Source organism: Girardinichthys multiradiatus, chromosome 19 (genome assembly GCF_021462225.1).
Source record: "Girardinichthys multiradiatus isolate DD_20200921_A chromosome 19, DD_fGirMul_XY1, whole genome shotgun sequence".
NCBI lineage: Eukaryota > Metazoa > Chordata > Actinopteri > Cyprinodontiformes > Goodeidae > Girardinichthys > Girardinichthys multiradiatus.
This window is the reverse complement of record NC_061811.1, coordinates 8,894,409-8,909,631: the sequence shown is the minus strand read 5'-3', so window position 1 is coordinate 8,909,631 and position 15,223 is coordinate 8,894,409. Positions and strand designations below refer to the sequence as shown.

The 15,223-nt window shown below is 39.4% G+C and overlaps 2 protein-coding genes across 2 annotated transcripts; both read right to left on the bottom strand.

The window, feature by feature from the left end:
- Nucleotides 1-433: 433 nt before the first annotated feature.
- Nucleotides 434-6,496, bottom strand: si:dkey-21a6.5 (sushi, von Willebrand factor type A, EGF and pentraxin domain-containing protein 1). Its single transcript, XM_047344778.1, has 9 exons — nucleotides 6,295-6,496; nucleotides 5,237-5,410; nucleotides 4,965-5,103; nucleotides 4,782-4,870; nucleotides 4,553-4,616; nucleotides 1,421-1,509; nucleotides 1,228-1,340; nucleotides 987-1,143; nucleotides 434-647 (listed from the first exon to the last, which is right to left on the bottom strand). Exons 1-9 carry the CDS (start codon nucleotides 6,479-6,481, stop codon nucleotides 490-492), a joined length of 1,170 nt encoding a protein of 389 aa, XP_047200734.1. The 5' UTR covers nucleotides 6,482-6,496; the 3' UTR covers nucleotides 434-489.
- Nucleotides 6,497-7,794: 1,298 nt separating this feature from the next.
- On the bottom strand, nucleotides 7,795-14,592 carry cfap99 (cilia and flagella associated protein 99). The gene is made up of 15 exons (XM_047344777.1): nucleotides 14,105-14,592; nucleotides 13,885-14,029; nucleotides 13,716-13,810; nucleotides 13,539-13,645; nucleotides 13,288-13,459; nucleotides 12,252-12,332; nucleotides 11,855-11,923; nucleotides 10,181-10,267; nucleotides 10,015-10,103; nucleotides 9,171-9,375; nucleotides 8,873-9,014; nucleotides 8,638-8,789; nucleotides 8,366-8,571; nucleotides 8,107-8,284; nucleotides 7,795-8,007 (listed from the first exon to the last, which is right to left on the bottom strand). Exons 1-15 carry the CDS (start codon nucleotides 14,222-14,224, stop codon nucleotides 7,936-7,938), a joined length of 1,920 nt encoding a protein of 639 aa, XP_047200733.1. The 5' UTR covers nucleotides 14,225-14,592; the 3' UTR covers nucleotides 7,795-7,935.
- Nucleotides 14,593-15,223: the final 631 nt, after the last annotated feature.

Below are 15,223 nucleotides of genomic sequence, written 5' to 3'. Positions count from 1 at the left end.
TCATAACAGAACAGAAAAAAATCCAATAAATTCTTTATTTACTTTACCTTTAAAACATACAAATGAAACATTAAACATAACACATTAAAATAGGCAAATAATCAGCAATAAGCAGTGGGTTTTCCAAATAAAAAAAAAGGCAAATTTAATGAAACAACATTTTTTTACAGCACACAAGGAATGCACCCAAACACCACAATGGAGAAATAATGTAGCTGAAGTGAAAAATTCTTTATTTTTCTCCAACCTGAAATCAAACTGGATAAAAAGTGCTTTTCATAATAAGAAACATGGTTTCCATCCCATTTCAAAGTAAAACTTCAATTATCCAACAATAAAGTACTTTAAGAGACTGTTTGTAAAAGACTACACCGTCAGAAATCCTAGAATGACTCATATCTGCAGCTCTTATTTTGGGTCAGTAACAGGTTGGTGGGTTTTCAGGCACCAGTTCAGGACTTTAACGTTAGAGTTCAGTTTGATTGTGCTTCACCAGCCGGCGTAGACGGGCTCCATGTCACAGGGCAGGCCATAGTACCGGCCCTGAGGTCGCTCTTTACGTAGCAGAGGAGCTCGGCCAACTGCCAGCTCCCCGTCGGAGTCCCGGCGTCGACGAAGAACCAGCAAAATGATTAAGAGTAAGGCCACTGGAGAACAGAGACAGCAAAGTGATCACCACAAAGACTGCACTGATGTTCCAGCATGATTCTGATTTAATTTCATTACGTTTTAACTTCTAACAGCTGACTGGGCCACATTTAGTCATAAGATCCATTTACGTATGAAGTTCAAACAAGAAAAGAAGAAACTGTGCTTCTATTTGCTAAGTGTTTTCCTGTGTATGCACAACAAAACCAGGACCAATAAGATACACAACACAGGTTCTATATGGAATATGTGCTAAAATATCTTAGAGATCTCTCAGGCCTATTGAAAACATCATACTTTATTTCCTCTGTCAACACTTGTTTAAAATAACCACTCACCACCTCCTCCGATAACCAACAGAGCGATAGTAACAGGCGCCAGTTCACAGGTGTTCTCTGCTTTCCTGAAGAACGTCTCCATGCAGTAACCCGGAGCCGTGCTGCCTCTGGGGCAGAAAGCATCGCTCGGACACTGGATGGGGTTCACGTCAGGGCTCTGGAAGAACAACCCGCTCCGTCATACAATGCAGATTATCCTTCCTGTTCAACCATGTTTGTTCTGAGAGTGTGCGACGCTCACAGGGCAGTAGTGGTTGTCTGGGCAGAGGTCACAGCTCTCCTGACCCCAGTGGATCTGGTAGAAGCCACTGTTGCAGATCTGACACGTCATCTGATGGGGAGCCTTGTGCATGCCTGTTAAAATCCAAACTGGATTCTCAACACTTCCTCTCCTTTTTTTTTAAACAAGCCGCAGAAAATGCTCGTGTGAATACCTGGCCGGCACGGTGTGCAGTCTTTAGCAGCAGTCTGCAGAGCTTCTGCTCCTCCAGGACACATCGGGCATTGCGTGCAACCAGAGGAGCTGCCAACAAAAGGAGATGTGTTAAAGCTGCCTGACTCTGGTTTACATGACTGCAGTAAGTGTTGTAGAAAGACTGGACAGACTGAAGATGGGTCTCAGAGCGCTGCTGGATTATTTTCATGCAAACGTTATTCAAGTTCAAGATTTGATTGTAAAAAGTAGTTTGTTAAAGATAGAGAAATGATTTTACAATTTCACTTTGAGAATCAATCAAACTGAGAAACAAAAGTTAACATAATTCCCAACCAGTCTTAGAGCTGTAGCAAGAAAGATCACAAGTTTAGTAACCTGTTCTGTTAAAACCAGAAATTACATGAGAAAGGTTTTCATTTGAGGTTTAGAAAGTGAGAATGAAGAAGCAGTATCACCATGGACTGAGAGGGTGTATCCAGTGTTTGTTCTGGTCATAATCATCATGAATGTTATATTAAATTTGGTCTTTTAATTATTTATTTGAACTTCTCTTTTTCCAAGGTGGAATGATTATGCAATATATCACTGTAATGACTTTAAAACAAGAACTGGGTGCAGTTTGAATTTAGTGTTTTTTCTAATACACACATGATCAATTCATATTTAGAAGCTCAAATGTATCAACAATATTCAGTAAAATGTCTCTTATCAGGTTTCAACAAACCTTTGCCATCCTAAAGCATTCTGGCTGCGTATTTGACGACTAAGAATCGGTGGAGTTAATTTAAATTAGTTGGTTTCCCAGCCTTTAAGCATAGTTCATACATTTTCAACAGAGTTTGGGTCAGGGATATTCCAGAATCTTAATGGCAACCTGCTTTATCCTCCAATACCAGTTAGAATGTGTGTTTGGGATCACTATCCTGTTGCTACATCCAAATGTGTCCAAGTTTCAATCACCTTGCATTTGATTTGAAGTGAAGTTGAAGAATTTGAAAGTAGTCTTCATTCTTCACTGTCCCATCCACTTTGTTCAATGCACCAGTACCACCATCAGCAAAGCAGACCCTCAGGATCATGTTACTACCACCATGCTTAATAGCTGCTACAACGTTCCTAGGTTTTAAAGTCTCCTCTAGACATATTTCTTGTCGCTGTGGCGAAATAGTCCAATTTCTATCTCATCTCCACATTTCAGTTCAACTTAAAGATGATGATTTCCTTTCATCCGAGTGGGAAGGTTTAGGTCAGAAGGATGAAACTTGGGTGTCCATCCGCACAATGATCACGTCGTATCTGGCTTTAGGATGTTAGAAAACTGGCAAACATTACGCTTCTATGGTGACAAGGACTTCAACACTGTTGAAAATCTTGGGAACCAAGCAAGAAAGAAGAAGAAAGAAGTCCCTAATTCAAAAACAACCCCTTTAAGTTGGACTGATCTGCAGCTGCTTGCATGTACAAGCCTAATGGCCTTTTAGAAAAGTTTGATGGTGAGAAGATTCAGCTGTTTGGCCACAATAGCGAGAAGTACTGCATGTTTAGAGAAGTCAGTGTAAGTGCTGTAACAACTGTCCAATATGGTGACGGCAGCATCATGCTGAGGGGCTGTATAATTGCCAGTGATACCCATGCATTGAACAAAGTGAACTTATAATGACGGAGAACTGTCTTTAAACTCTTCAATTTCTCCTCATATCAAGAGATAAATGGCTGAAATTTGAACACAGTTGCTTGTTTAAGCAGGACAACGATCTCAACTCAGATCCCACATTAATAGAATGTGCTTAAAACCTGAATCTGTTCAAGGAAATCGACCAGTTTAAATAAACTCTAGTATATTACCCAGAAAGACTGATCTAACAGCCAGCCATAATGAGGCCAGAAGCCTGTTAATGCAAAAAGTGGGTGGGTGGTCCAGATGCAACTTTCTAAGAAACATCAGGGAAACTTCACAATAAATTCAAACTTCTGACCACAATTTTTGTTGTTTTTTTAATAGCAGTTTAATGCTGTATAATCATTAAAACCTGAAAACAAAACAGTTCAGATAAATCATTAGAAGACACAATCCTGTGACTAACACTGTAATGATCTTTAATTTTCTTAAAGATGACTCTTAAGGAAGATTTTTCTTCCAAATAGATTAAAGAAGGAAAATGTAAAAGTCAAAGTTCTCCTTACTTTCATGTGGTTATTATCAATTAATTGATTAATCCGTGTGAGGAAGCTGAGCTGTACACTACCTAATTAGTTATAGTGATTTGTTCTAGTTTACTTGATCCTACTTTATTTAATTCATGTAGAACTCTTGGTAAAAATCTGTTCATGTTTTCTGTCAGAGTTCTGCAGAAACCAACTGAGGGCACCACTGTGCATAAATACAATCAAGCAGACCATATATAGTTCCTCAGCAATGCTCAGGGAAGCTGAAAGAAACGATCTCTGCAGGATCTCAGACAGGAAACTTCTTTCACAGGCTGCCCTATAAGCCACTGAGACATGATCATACACGGCGCTTTGATTTTTATGCCTGCCAATGAATACTCAGAGTCCTAGCTGTTCAGTCTGCGTTTGTGTGTGTGTGTGTGTGTGTGTGTGTGTGTGTGTGTGTGTGTGTGTGTGCGCGTGTGTGTGTGTGTTCCTGTCTTGGCATCACAGTGAGAACCATTTTCCCGATTTCACCATCAAATTGAGGACCGTTTGTACCAAAGTGAGGACATTTTGCTGGTCCTCACGACCTATTTTGCTAACGGTTAGGTTTAGGACTAAGGTGTGAATTGACTTTAGGTTAAGGTTAGGGTTAGGTATGCACTGGTAATGGTTAGGTTTAGGGTTATTGTCAGGGTTAGGGCATAGAAAGGGTTGAAAATGACTGAAAATCAATGGATGTGTGTGTGTGTGTGTGTGTGTGTGTGTGTGTGTGTGTGTGTGTGTGTGTGTGTGTGTGTGTGTGTGTGTGTGTGTGTGTGTGTGTGTGTGTGTCAACCATGGGATGGAAGCATGTGATGTTCAGTGTGGAATTTTTTTTTTTTTTTTTTTACAAAAACAGACAGAATTTCGATTTTCTGTATCCTGGTTATAGAACAACAAACAACACAAAGACAAATATTAAATAAGAGCAAGTTACTTGCAGAAGCTTCCCTGCACACATGGTGTGCAGGATGTAGAACCGAGCTTTGATGCAAAGAAACCTGCAAAAGAAGGTGGAGAATAACATGAGTCACGGTTTCTATCAAGTTTTAGATTACAGGATTGAAAACATGTATTGCATATATTTAAACTGTGCTTCGAAGTGAATCTTGATTTGCTGTTACTGATTTACAACATAGGAATGACTTGTAGCTAAATAAACACACCTGGAGAACAGCTTGTGCAACTTTCTGCACTGGTGTTGTTGTTGAAGGATCCAGCAGGGCAGGGGTGGCACAATGGGCTCCCAGTGAAACTGGGAAGTAGGAGAAAAACAGGCAGTTCAGGAACCCATACCAATGGAAAAAAAGGAAAACTTTAGGAGTAGTTTCGGAGATGTGCAGTTTTACTTTGCGTACGAGCCTCGACTGCAGGGCAGACACTCTTGCTGTCCTGCAAGCGGCTGGTAAAAACCCATCTTGCATGGAAGACAGGCTCCAGGAAACATACACAGCCCAGGATCAGGGCAACATGTGCACAGCAGCGTGTCTGAAGAGGGAGAGAAAACTGATTTGATTACTTTATAGAGAAATTTGATAGAGAGCAGAGAAAGCAAACATATAAATCTAGAAGGTCTAAAAAAAGCAAACAGGTGATGCAAATTCAGAACCCACTGACTCACTGTTGTCGTACTGTGACCCCGGTGCACAGGCCTCACAAGTAGAAACATTAAAACTGAAGCAGCCTGGGGTGGTGCTGCTGAAAATCACGGGAGTTGGAGTCACAACGGTGCCATTCTGCTGCATGGTGGTGCTCATCACAGCAGGGCTGAGCGTGGTCTGGCTCTGCACCAAGCCTGAGGGAGAAGAACCCGGTCATCTTCCCGCAGACAGCTGTCTGACAATGCCACAACATACATACCCAGGGCACAAAAACCATAGGAATGATGTGGACCAGCCTCTGGCCTGTTGCAACACATCATTTAAATCTGGACTCTGGATCGAGCTGCCTAATCTTCAAAGGTAGAGCATAAACAGAACCAATAATCCGCGTGGTTCCCCTGGGAAGAAGCTTCATTAACTTAATAAATGCACTTCAGGTGACTTCAGCTCCATGCTAAATTGCCACTTCTAACTGTACCTCCAGGATAAGGGTTTGTGCAAGAACATTTTTCTGATGAAGCACTTCAGTATGAAATCCATCCTGCTGTTGGAGTGGAGGAAGCAGGTAGAAACACAAACAGAGCCCATATTGTGGAGCTAATCACAGAAAGCATGTGCTTAAATGCTTTCTTGAATAGGAGCCATCATTCTCATAAAATTCAATTATTCAGCAGCAGGAGTCATGTGATGTCTATCCTCATTTAGGTTAGAAACCTTTCTCCTCCAAAAATATTGAAGCAGTTATTAAAATGAATAAAAAGATTAAGCACGTCTAATGATATAAATTACTTTTACTGTGAATAATATAGCCAAAAAAGTTCTAATTATAAAATCAAGCAGTTAGTTCATTACAGCTCTTGTTCGGAAAACTTATAAATACTCAGTTAAACTCGTTTTATTTGTGTTCAGGAAGGTTTTCAACGAGTTGTAAAATTAATATTTGCAGAAATATTCACAACGAAAGGGTCTTATGATTTATGAAACTTATCAAAAGAGATCCAGTTCCACAGGGACCGATTTTAAACTGGCTCTGGGTTAATCCCTTAAATGATTCTGTCTCTGGTTTGATGAAACTCACCGATGAAACAAGCGGCGGTGAAGGCAGACAGAAGCCCCTGACGGTCCATCCTCCTGCGGATCAGCCAGAACCTCCAGCCTGGGTCTGCCTGCAGCATCTCATCACTGAGCGGCTCTGAAAACACCAGATCCTTATTCACCCAAGAATCAACTCTCTCATCGCTGTCATATGACAAAATGCGCGTCATGTGATTTTACTTTGGAGGTTAAAAACGAGAGAAAATGGGCAGGATCCAGAGCGGAGCTGCTGCTGTTACAGGCAACGGCCAGCAGGGGCGCAGGTGCCCCAAGTTTATTGTTTTACATTTATCTATCATTTATCATATAAAATATATTTATTCACACCAAGCATCTGTTAAGTTACATATCTTTATTCACAACAACCCTTTATTATGTAACGTACTTGTTATGTACATTAATAATTTGTGATATATAATTTTATATATGGATCTATATTTTTTATTCGACCTTCAGGTCATTAATTCAGTGGATTACATATATTTATTTTTTTTCCCCATATTTTTATTCACACCAAGCATCTATTAAGTAACATGCTTTTATTAACCCAGATTATTCATGTTGCACATTTTCTATTTATCTCATATTTTTATTCAATCAGTTTCGTTACATTTTTTAAAACATCTCATATTTTGAATCAAATCAATTTAACATATTGTTATTGACATGAATAATTTACGCTTTATATAAATATTTTTATTCTTTTTATTGTGTGACACATTTTTATTCACATCAGTGTAACCTGCTTTATTCACCCTCATTCATTTGTGATGTTAGGTATTTATTTTATTTATATGAATTGTGAATGATGTATTTTTTTAAATCCATCAAGTATTTACATATTGTTTTTCACATCAAGGATTTATTATATAAGATACCAAGGCAATTACAAAATGCTGCCACTCAAAATATTCTAAAATGTACAGGTTTCCTGAAATGAGCATAAAAACATCTTGTTGTACTTTATCATGTGTTCTAGGCTAATAAACATGGTTCCTTGGTTCCTCATTTCACTGTTCCTCATTCTCAATAATTGATTGATTTCTCTTACTTTTATTCTTCAAACTGCTTGTTTACTTGAGGTGATCATTTTGATCATTTCATTGTGTGTCTCTAGTATAGAAATACTGTAACAAGTCTGTTTTTAACCTCTATAAAGCACTTTATGGTTACACTTGACTGTAAGGAAAGTCCTGTATAAATAAAGTTTGACTGGTTGATTATTTTTGCTGTATGGAAACATGTACATTAATATGATTTAGATGGGGTATTAATTTCTGCCAGACATACTGAGTAATGTTGAGTGCAGCTCTAACTTGTTTCCAGTAACTGGTTTTGTTGGGACGGAAAAATCCCCTCATGAGTTACAGATTGAAGGTCCACTTCCCTATTCACCTTTTCACACTTAATGAAGCTGCAGGGGGAAATGAAACAAAGATCTGGCCTTGAAACGGGAAGGCTGATTCTGTGAATAAACAACAGCCAAACTGAACAGTTTTTTTAATCAGATTTCATAGAAAAAAGACAAGTCAGAGAACTTTAAGATTATAAGAAGATAAAACATGAATCATCTTAGGGAGTATAGTTCACATGTCCTTGACGTGTTTTCTCTGAAGAGGTTGAATCACTGTGTTTCCTGAATATAACGGGCTATGCTCTGCTCCAGTTCCTCCCATGTTTTCTCCTTTAAATCTCTCTAAAAAAGAAGAAAAGAGAATTATTAACGTTGTAAAAGCAGAAACACAAAGACCACCAAATTGATGGAAGTCAAGGTTGATTCCTGGAGGAAACTCGCCTGACTAGGCGTTCCCGTGGGGGTCTTCTTGCAGGGTTTGGTCCTGCTCCTCTCAGCTTGCCTCACTCTCTGGCAAGCCTGCTTCTTCTCCTCGAGCTTCTTCTTCAGAGCCAGAATGGTCTCATCCTGAGCCACTAGCTGCTGTTGGAGCTCCTGCTTGGCCTTCTTTTCCTCTTTCCTGCATTGTGCCAAAATCACCATTGGTACAAGTCGTAATCCACTGCTCTTATGGTAAACAGGAGTTCAGACCACCTCTGACCTTTCAGCTGCTTCTTTTGCCAGCACTCTCCTGTGGAGCTCAATGTTGTCCAGTGTCTCCAGCATCTCCTGCTTCTTTTTCTGCTTCTCCTCTAGAATGTGGCTCCGTCTCTCCTCCTGTTGTGTCTGCTGGTGCTGCCTGAGCAGAGCCAGCCTCTCCTTCAGCTCAACCAGGGACATCTCACTGAGCAGCTCATGGCCTCCAGTCTGTCATGAAGAGATGGGTTAGAGGTCCCAGAGGGATCCATGACGCTGTGAGTGAAACCCACTAACCTCCGTGTCATCAAAGCTGCTCGGTCTGATGCGAGGGAGCGACTCAATGGCGTGAATTTCATGGATGATTTTAAACTTTCTGCAGAGCTCCTCCTGTTGTTCCTCGAGTGCTTGACGAAGGAGCTCCTGACTTTGCTCTGATACTTCTTTCACTGTCAAATGTGGATTAAACTGACCAGAATTAATAACGAATCATAAAATTACTCTTTCTATGCCATCACAGGACAAAGCGTACCAATTTTCTGCTTTAATTTCCTGATCTCTTCTTTAGCTGCTTTTGTGTTATTCTGGCCCTCTGTCACTTGTTGCACCAAGTCTCTGAATTCTTTCTCCTCCTTCAGACGTTTTTCTGCATATATCTGCATGAGCTGAGCAGTCTGGAGAAAAAGATATTTTTATGCATATTTGCAAATTCATCTATGATAAAGGGTAATAAACAACACAATGCTTTACATAATTAATCCCCAGTTTCTTTGCACGCTTTAATCTTCTGTGAAAACGTTTCTGAACACCGTCAACTGATGATTACGCACCTCTTCTTTCTTCAGCTGAGCCGCCTTTTGGTTTCGTTCAGTAATTCGAGTCCGAGCCAGAGCTACCTCCTGTTCGCTGATCTGTGTCTCCAGCCGCTTTCGTTCAGTCGTTTGCAGCTTTTCCTGAAGGTCCTTCTCCAGCATCTCCCTCTGCCTCTGCAGGTAAGGCGAGGGGTCTCGAGCTCCTTGCACCAGTCGCTCTATTCTGATCAAACAGATGTTTTTTTTAAAGTCTGGATCAGCCTCACTGAAATCAGTGGCTTCTTATGAAGAGAAAGGCTTGATGACAAAAATAAACCTGCAGCCATGAAAGCTTAAAGACACAGTTATCGAGTAAATTGTGGTTATTTCTTCCAAAGAAAATGAAGTTATTTTAGGGTTACAAGGTGACTTATGCAGTGTGTTTGTTTCGTTTCTCATCTGTGATGTTTCGTGAAAATATAATCAGCCTCAAATAGGCCCAAAATAAGCAGGTCTAGATATTTATTAGCAGATCTAGATATTTATAAGTAGGTATAGATGTCTAAGGGCAGATATAGATTTTTATAAGCAGATACTGTAATTAATACTAGCTAAATATATAAGTACCATGCATTCAGACTCTGTATGCCAGTAATATATTAGCGAATGTTTGCTGTTTATTGCTGCAGAAAACGTTAATGTTAGGAATGTAAACAGTAGATGTAGTCAGATGCAACTTTTCTAAAAAACTATGTTGTTGAGATGGAAGTCATTTTTTCCCTAGTATTTAAATAGACTACTCACTTTATTGGGTCTATATGTCTGTCTAATATCATGCAGCTCTTTTATGACCGCAAGCAAGAACAAGCAGGTTTTTCCGTACCTCTGTAGCTCCTCCTTCACCTGACGATCATGCAAAGCCTCTCTTCTCCGAATGGCTGCATTATTAAGCTTGACTGAGCAGCTGTCAACCTGCAATGATTCAATAAATGTCCTTGTGGACGGCATGCATAGAGATGACCGCAGCAGGTGTAACAGTGAATCACTACCTTCTTACTGGGAGGAATTCCTGATGAATGAAACGAATCAAACTTCAGTTTGGAGTCGACTTCTGCATTAATCTGGGAAATCACTCTCTGCAACACAAAGCGAAGTTCTCCACTAACGTTGTGTAACTGATTACTCGAATGTGAAATCGTCATTTATTTTTACAGAGGGATGGAAAACAACACATTTTCTAAACTTTTGTTCAATTTTATTTCTATTGCTTGTAGTGTAATGTAGTGTGAGATGCACATAAACTGACACTGAACATGGTTATTCATACACTGAGGTGAACACTGCCATATGCTGGCCAAGACAGGTAACCATGCTAATAGACGACATTAGATTGGACTAAATCATCTTTTAATTGCACAGGCAGCACTCTTGAGATAAAAAAACAAAAAAAACTAAAGTGATTGTAAAAATCACTTAGCAAAATTTTAAAGCTTTTAAAAGTTAACTATCTTTTGTCAGCTATGGTTAAAACTAAGTCGTGAGGATACAACCTTGGGCTTTCCCTCTGCTAAGAACATTTGAATACACGACGTCGTCTGGTTCTTATAGTTTTTATCTTATAGTTTTTATTTATAGTTTCTGTCCTCTGAAAAGATAAACAACTAACAGTCGTTTCAAGTGTTGACATGTCAAAAACATTCATCCTGAATTCTGTGTGTTTCTGAGAGCTAAGAAGTTTTTTAATTCAATTTAATGTATTTATATAGCACATTTAAAACAACCTCAGCTGACACAATAGTTGCACAATAGTCAGCTGCACAATAGTTATTGCCTCACAAATACAAATAGGTATAAAATGATTTAATTTCCCTTTGGGATGAATAAAGTATTTTTGAATTAAATTGAATTTAAATTGAATTTGAATTGAATAAAATAAAAAGAGAGAATAAAATTACATTTATAATACAATTAGCAATAAAATAACAATAAACGTAACAAACCAAGGTATACTCAATTTATCTAGTGTTGAGGCCAGGGAAAAAGGATACATTTTCAGTCTGGACTTAAACGGACCTTTTTTTCTGGTGCCCAACCTCCAGCATTTTCTCTGATAAATTTCTCTCATGAATTGGTTCCTTAAAGTTAAATCCGCCATTTAAAAATTACTTATAGTTCGATTATGAATTCATTTAGTGAATAGGCCCAATACAGTCATTCAATTTCCAATGGAGGTGCTAATATTAGGATTCTGAGAATAAACATGTTTTCATTATTGTTGCCTTTCAGCAAGGAGGTCCTTTGTTCGAATCCCGGCCGGGGGTCTTTCTGCATGGAGTTTGCATGTTCTCCCTGTGCATGCGTGGGTTCTCACCGGGTACTCCGGCTTCCTCCCACAGTCCAAAGACATGCTTGTTAGGTTAATTGGTCACTCTAAATTGCCTTTAGGTGTATGAATGAGTGTGTGGATGGTTGTTTGTGTGTTGCCCTGCGATGGACTGGCAACCTGTCCAGGGTTTACCCTGCCTCTCGCCCATAGACTGCTGGAGTTTGAGCACCAGCTCCCCGCGACCCACTATGGAATAAGCGGTAGAAAATGACTGACTGACTGATACAATTTTTAATATATGCCAGAACTAATGAAAACGAGGCATGTTTAAGGTTTGAACATGATTCACGTAAGATTTTTTTTTTAGAATGCATGTAAAGCAGGAAATAGTTTATACCTTTGTGAGCTCCGATTTCTGAGGATTCCCACATCTGAAATGGTTCATTTTTGCATCAATCAGGAGTTCCTTGGGTTGAAAGGACACAGATGTAGTAGTGAGTGCATGCTGTACTACAATCAATGTGAAGCTGTTGTAGGTGTTTCCTGATTGGGTTGTTTCTCTTGGTTGTGTTACTGCTGCTCTGGCTGCTCTACTCATACAACATGCAGTACCAGGACCTTTCCTGGGTATATTTAGGTGCAATATATAGGTTAAACAAACACTATTAGTAATAAAATGTCCAACATTTGACCCTGTGGAACATTAAGGCCTCTGCGTCACATTTATCTGCCATATTTTATGTCCAGATGTCAAAACCTTTTTGTGAAGATGAAGGCGAAAGCAGACATTGTACCTCAGCCTTTTGCTGGTTCTGCTGCTTAATCTTCTCTAGTATCTGCACTTCTCTTGGAGCCGTGTAAGTAGTGTTTGGTACCTACAAAAGCAAAGCAGAACATGTGATGCACCAGAAGATAATTAACCCTTTTTGGGTATATCCCTATGAAAGATGCAATATTTCAGAAAAAGATTGTGTGGGAAAAACAGTATATTCACTCTAACAGGTGAGTATAACAGTTATTGCTTATTAAGTTATATAGACCTGTTAAAATGCAACTCTTTCCCTGAATCAATAACATTATTATGGTATCGCTATGAAATTTTTGTAAAGTCCAATGTTCAAAGACATCATTAAACATAAATTTACTTTAATCTTTACATTTTAACTGGGATAAATTAATGTTGATTGCACTTTTAAGTACTAAACTCTGTAGGCCATAGTCTGCTATAACAGTAAACTTTGCCTCTTTGCTTATAATTTTCATACATTTCTTCCATTTACAGAATAATTTCAGCCTCATTGTTTATCTCATTATGAAAGAAAAAGGTAGAAATCACACTTCCAGTTAAACAAAAGTTTGCTTTTCAGTAAAAGTACTATCAAATAAATGAAAAGCAAAAAACATGGCTGATAAAAGATAAATAGTTGAAAGGCATCCCATCAGAGAAAATTGGAGCCAAACATTTGTTTAAAATGTTTATCTGCTTCAACCCCCTGAGTTGGCAAACCAAATTTATGCCATCCTTGAACTGTGGTCAAGGGCGGCACTTTGGACACCCCTGGCCTACAGAGCAAATTAATAGCCTGAACTATAATTTACTGCAACCAACATTACATGTATTTCCACCAAATTGAAAAAATAAACCAACATTATGATGGGTCTTGATGGGGTTTTCCAAAACGGTAAAAGGTTGCTTGCTGTATTCAATGAAATTATTGATGTTCACACATGCACCATTATGTGTTGCCTTCCAGCAACTTGGATGCCTACCTGGAGCTCTATTCTGTCTATTTAAGGACATGAAAACATTCAAGACATTTTTTCCCTAACTGATTTGGACTTTTCTCGCAGGGGGATCAGCTCCGGCATGGGTAGAGGTCGAGGTTTAGGTTTGGAGAGGTTAAACTCCTGACACTGGGTGGTTTTAACTGGACCTCTTCTGACTTCACTCTCTTTTGTTACAGCAAGCTGATCCATGAGAAGATTGATCTCAGGGCGCCACCTAAAGGACACACAGACACATTGCTTTGACTTTGAAATAAATGGTTCCAAATTCTTCTCAGCAATCAGTTCCTTATTACCTGAGCAGAGGGCCAATCCAGAGCCTTTCCACAAATTCAGCCTCATAGATGCTGTTCCACTCCTCTTGTATCCATGAGGTGAGATTTGAGAAGAAAAAGTCTAGAAACTAAACAGACAGGAAGAACTATAACAGATCTACTAATGATTTGTTTTTCTGACTGTGTTCAGACACTCACCAAGTGCATCTTCAGGGTGCCCAGAGATTTAATTATGCTGCTAAAATGTTCAAGCCCAAGTTCATCAAGAGAAAATATGGCAAGGTAGCAGGTAACTGGGAAAGCATATAGCAAACATGTCAGAGGTCATCCTTTTTATTAAGGCTGTCATCCTATTCAGTTTGCTTACTGATGAACTGGCTGCGGTCACTTCTGCAGAGCCACTTCTTATTCTGACCGTAGAACGCACTGATAACAACATTCAGCAGCTTTTTATATTCGACACATCCAGAAACAACTTCCAGGATGAACTTCCTCTCCGCAGGATCAATGCTCTGCAACAGGTGACAGGTTCAATTAAAGCAGGCGTCATCTCCAGCATCAAAGGGGCGTTATTCTGTATGTAATACCTGCAGGTCTGTGGATGTGGAAGCCTCTTCTATGAACACGTCCACACACCGGTTGTCGGATGTGAATTTATCGAGCAGCACACAGGCTTCCTTCACCAGGGATCCGAACCTGGATGCCATCTTTAGATCATCCGAGAAGTCAGGAGATAGCTGGTTCACCCGTAAACCTGCAGTTTGTGCCACCAACTGCAGGTTTTTATTTTCAGGTTTGGCTTGAAAGCATCTCCAACCCTGTGACAGCGTCCAGTTGCCTAGCAACAGACAACAGACGTTCACAAAGCTGTTCCTGAATATGGCGGCGCTGTGAGCCCAGCAGAACCACCAGTTCTGTCTGAAGGGATGAAATCTGTTTTATAGCTTGGATGTTGGTTTCAATCTTTCAAGCCACTCGTGGTTTTTAATCCACGCAGATTAACATCGCGACATCCTGATCCTTTGTTGGCCGCCATAACGGTCAGTGCGACGTGACGTCAGCACCAGCTGGGCGTTGCCTTCACGTGCTGTTGGAGATGTTAGGCCAGTCACACAGACGTCACATAAACAGATGAAATAAAAGCGAAAATAAATGTTATTTTAATATTTTACCACGTCAAATATAGTCAACAGCTGTTTAAATGGAAACCTGAAAAAGGTTTTACTGAGGCTTCAGGTATAAAATTGTTCCCTCTGGGTTTTTAATAAAGATTTAATTTGAACCATTATAATTTAACATTAAAGAACAAGAGTCAATAAAGAATGCTTTGTAAATTCACGGAATGTTTGTGTGTTATTTTGGTAAACATAAAATCTATGCCAACCCATAGTAAACCTTCAATAGACAATCAGTTATTGAACGACTGAAGCCATGTTTGGAATGAACCAATGCATCTCACTCCAAACATCCAGAGACAGGGACTAATTTGGATTAAAGCTAAACTGTGCGATATATTCTTAAGGCCATAGAAGACAGGTGTGTTTTAAAATTAAATATCAAAAAGATGGAGGAAGAACAGAACACAAGAAGTGACCAACAAAGAGATCGAAGGGGAAATAGATGCAAAACTGGAAAATTTAAAAGCAAAAAGAAGAGGTAAATGAATTTGGCTGCATAGTCTTAAGATTTCAATGCTGTTGTTAAAT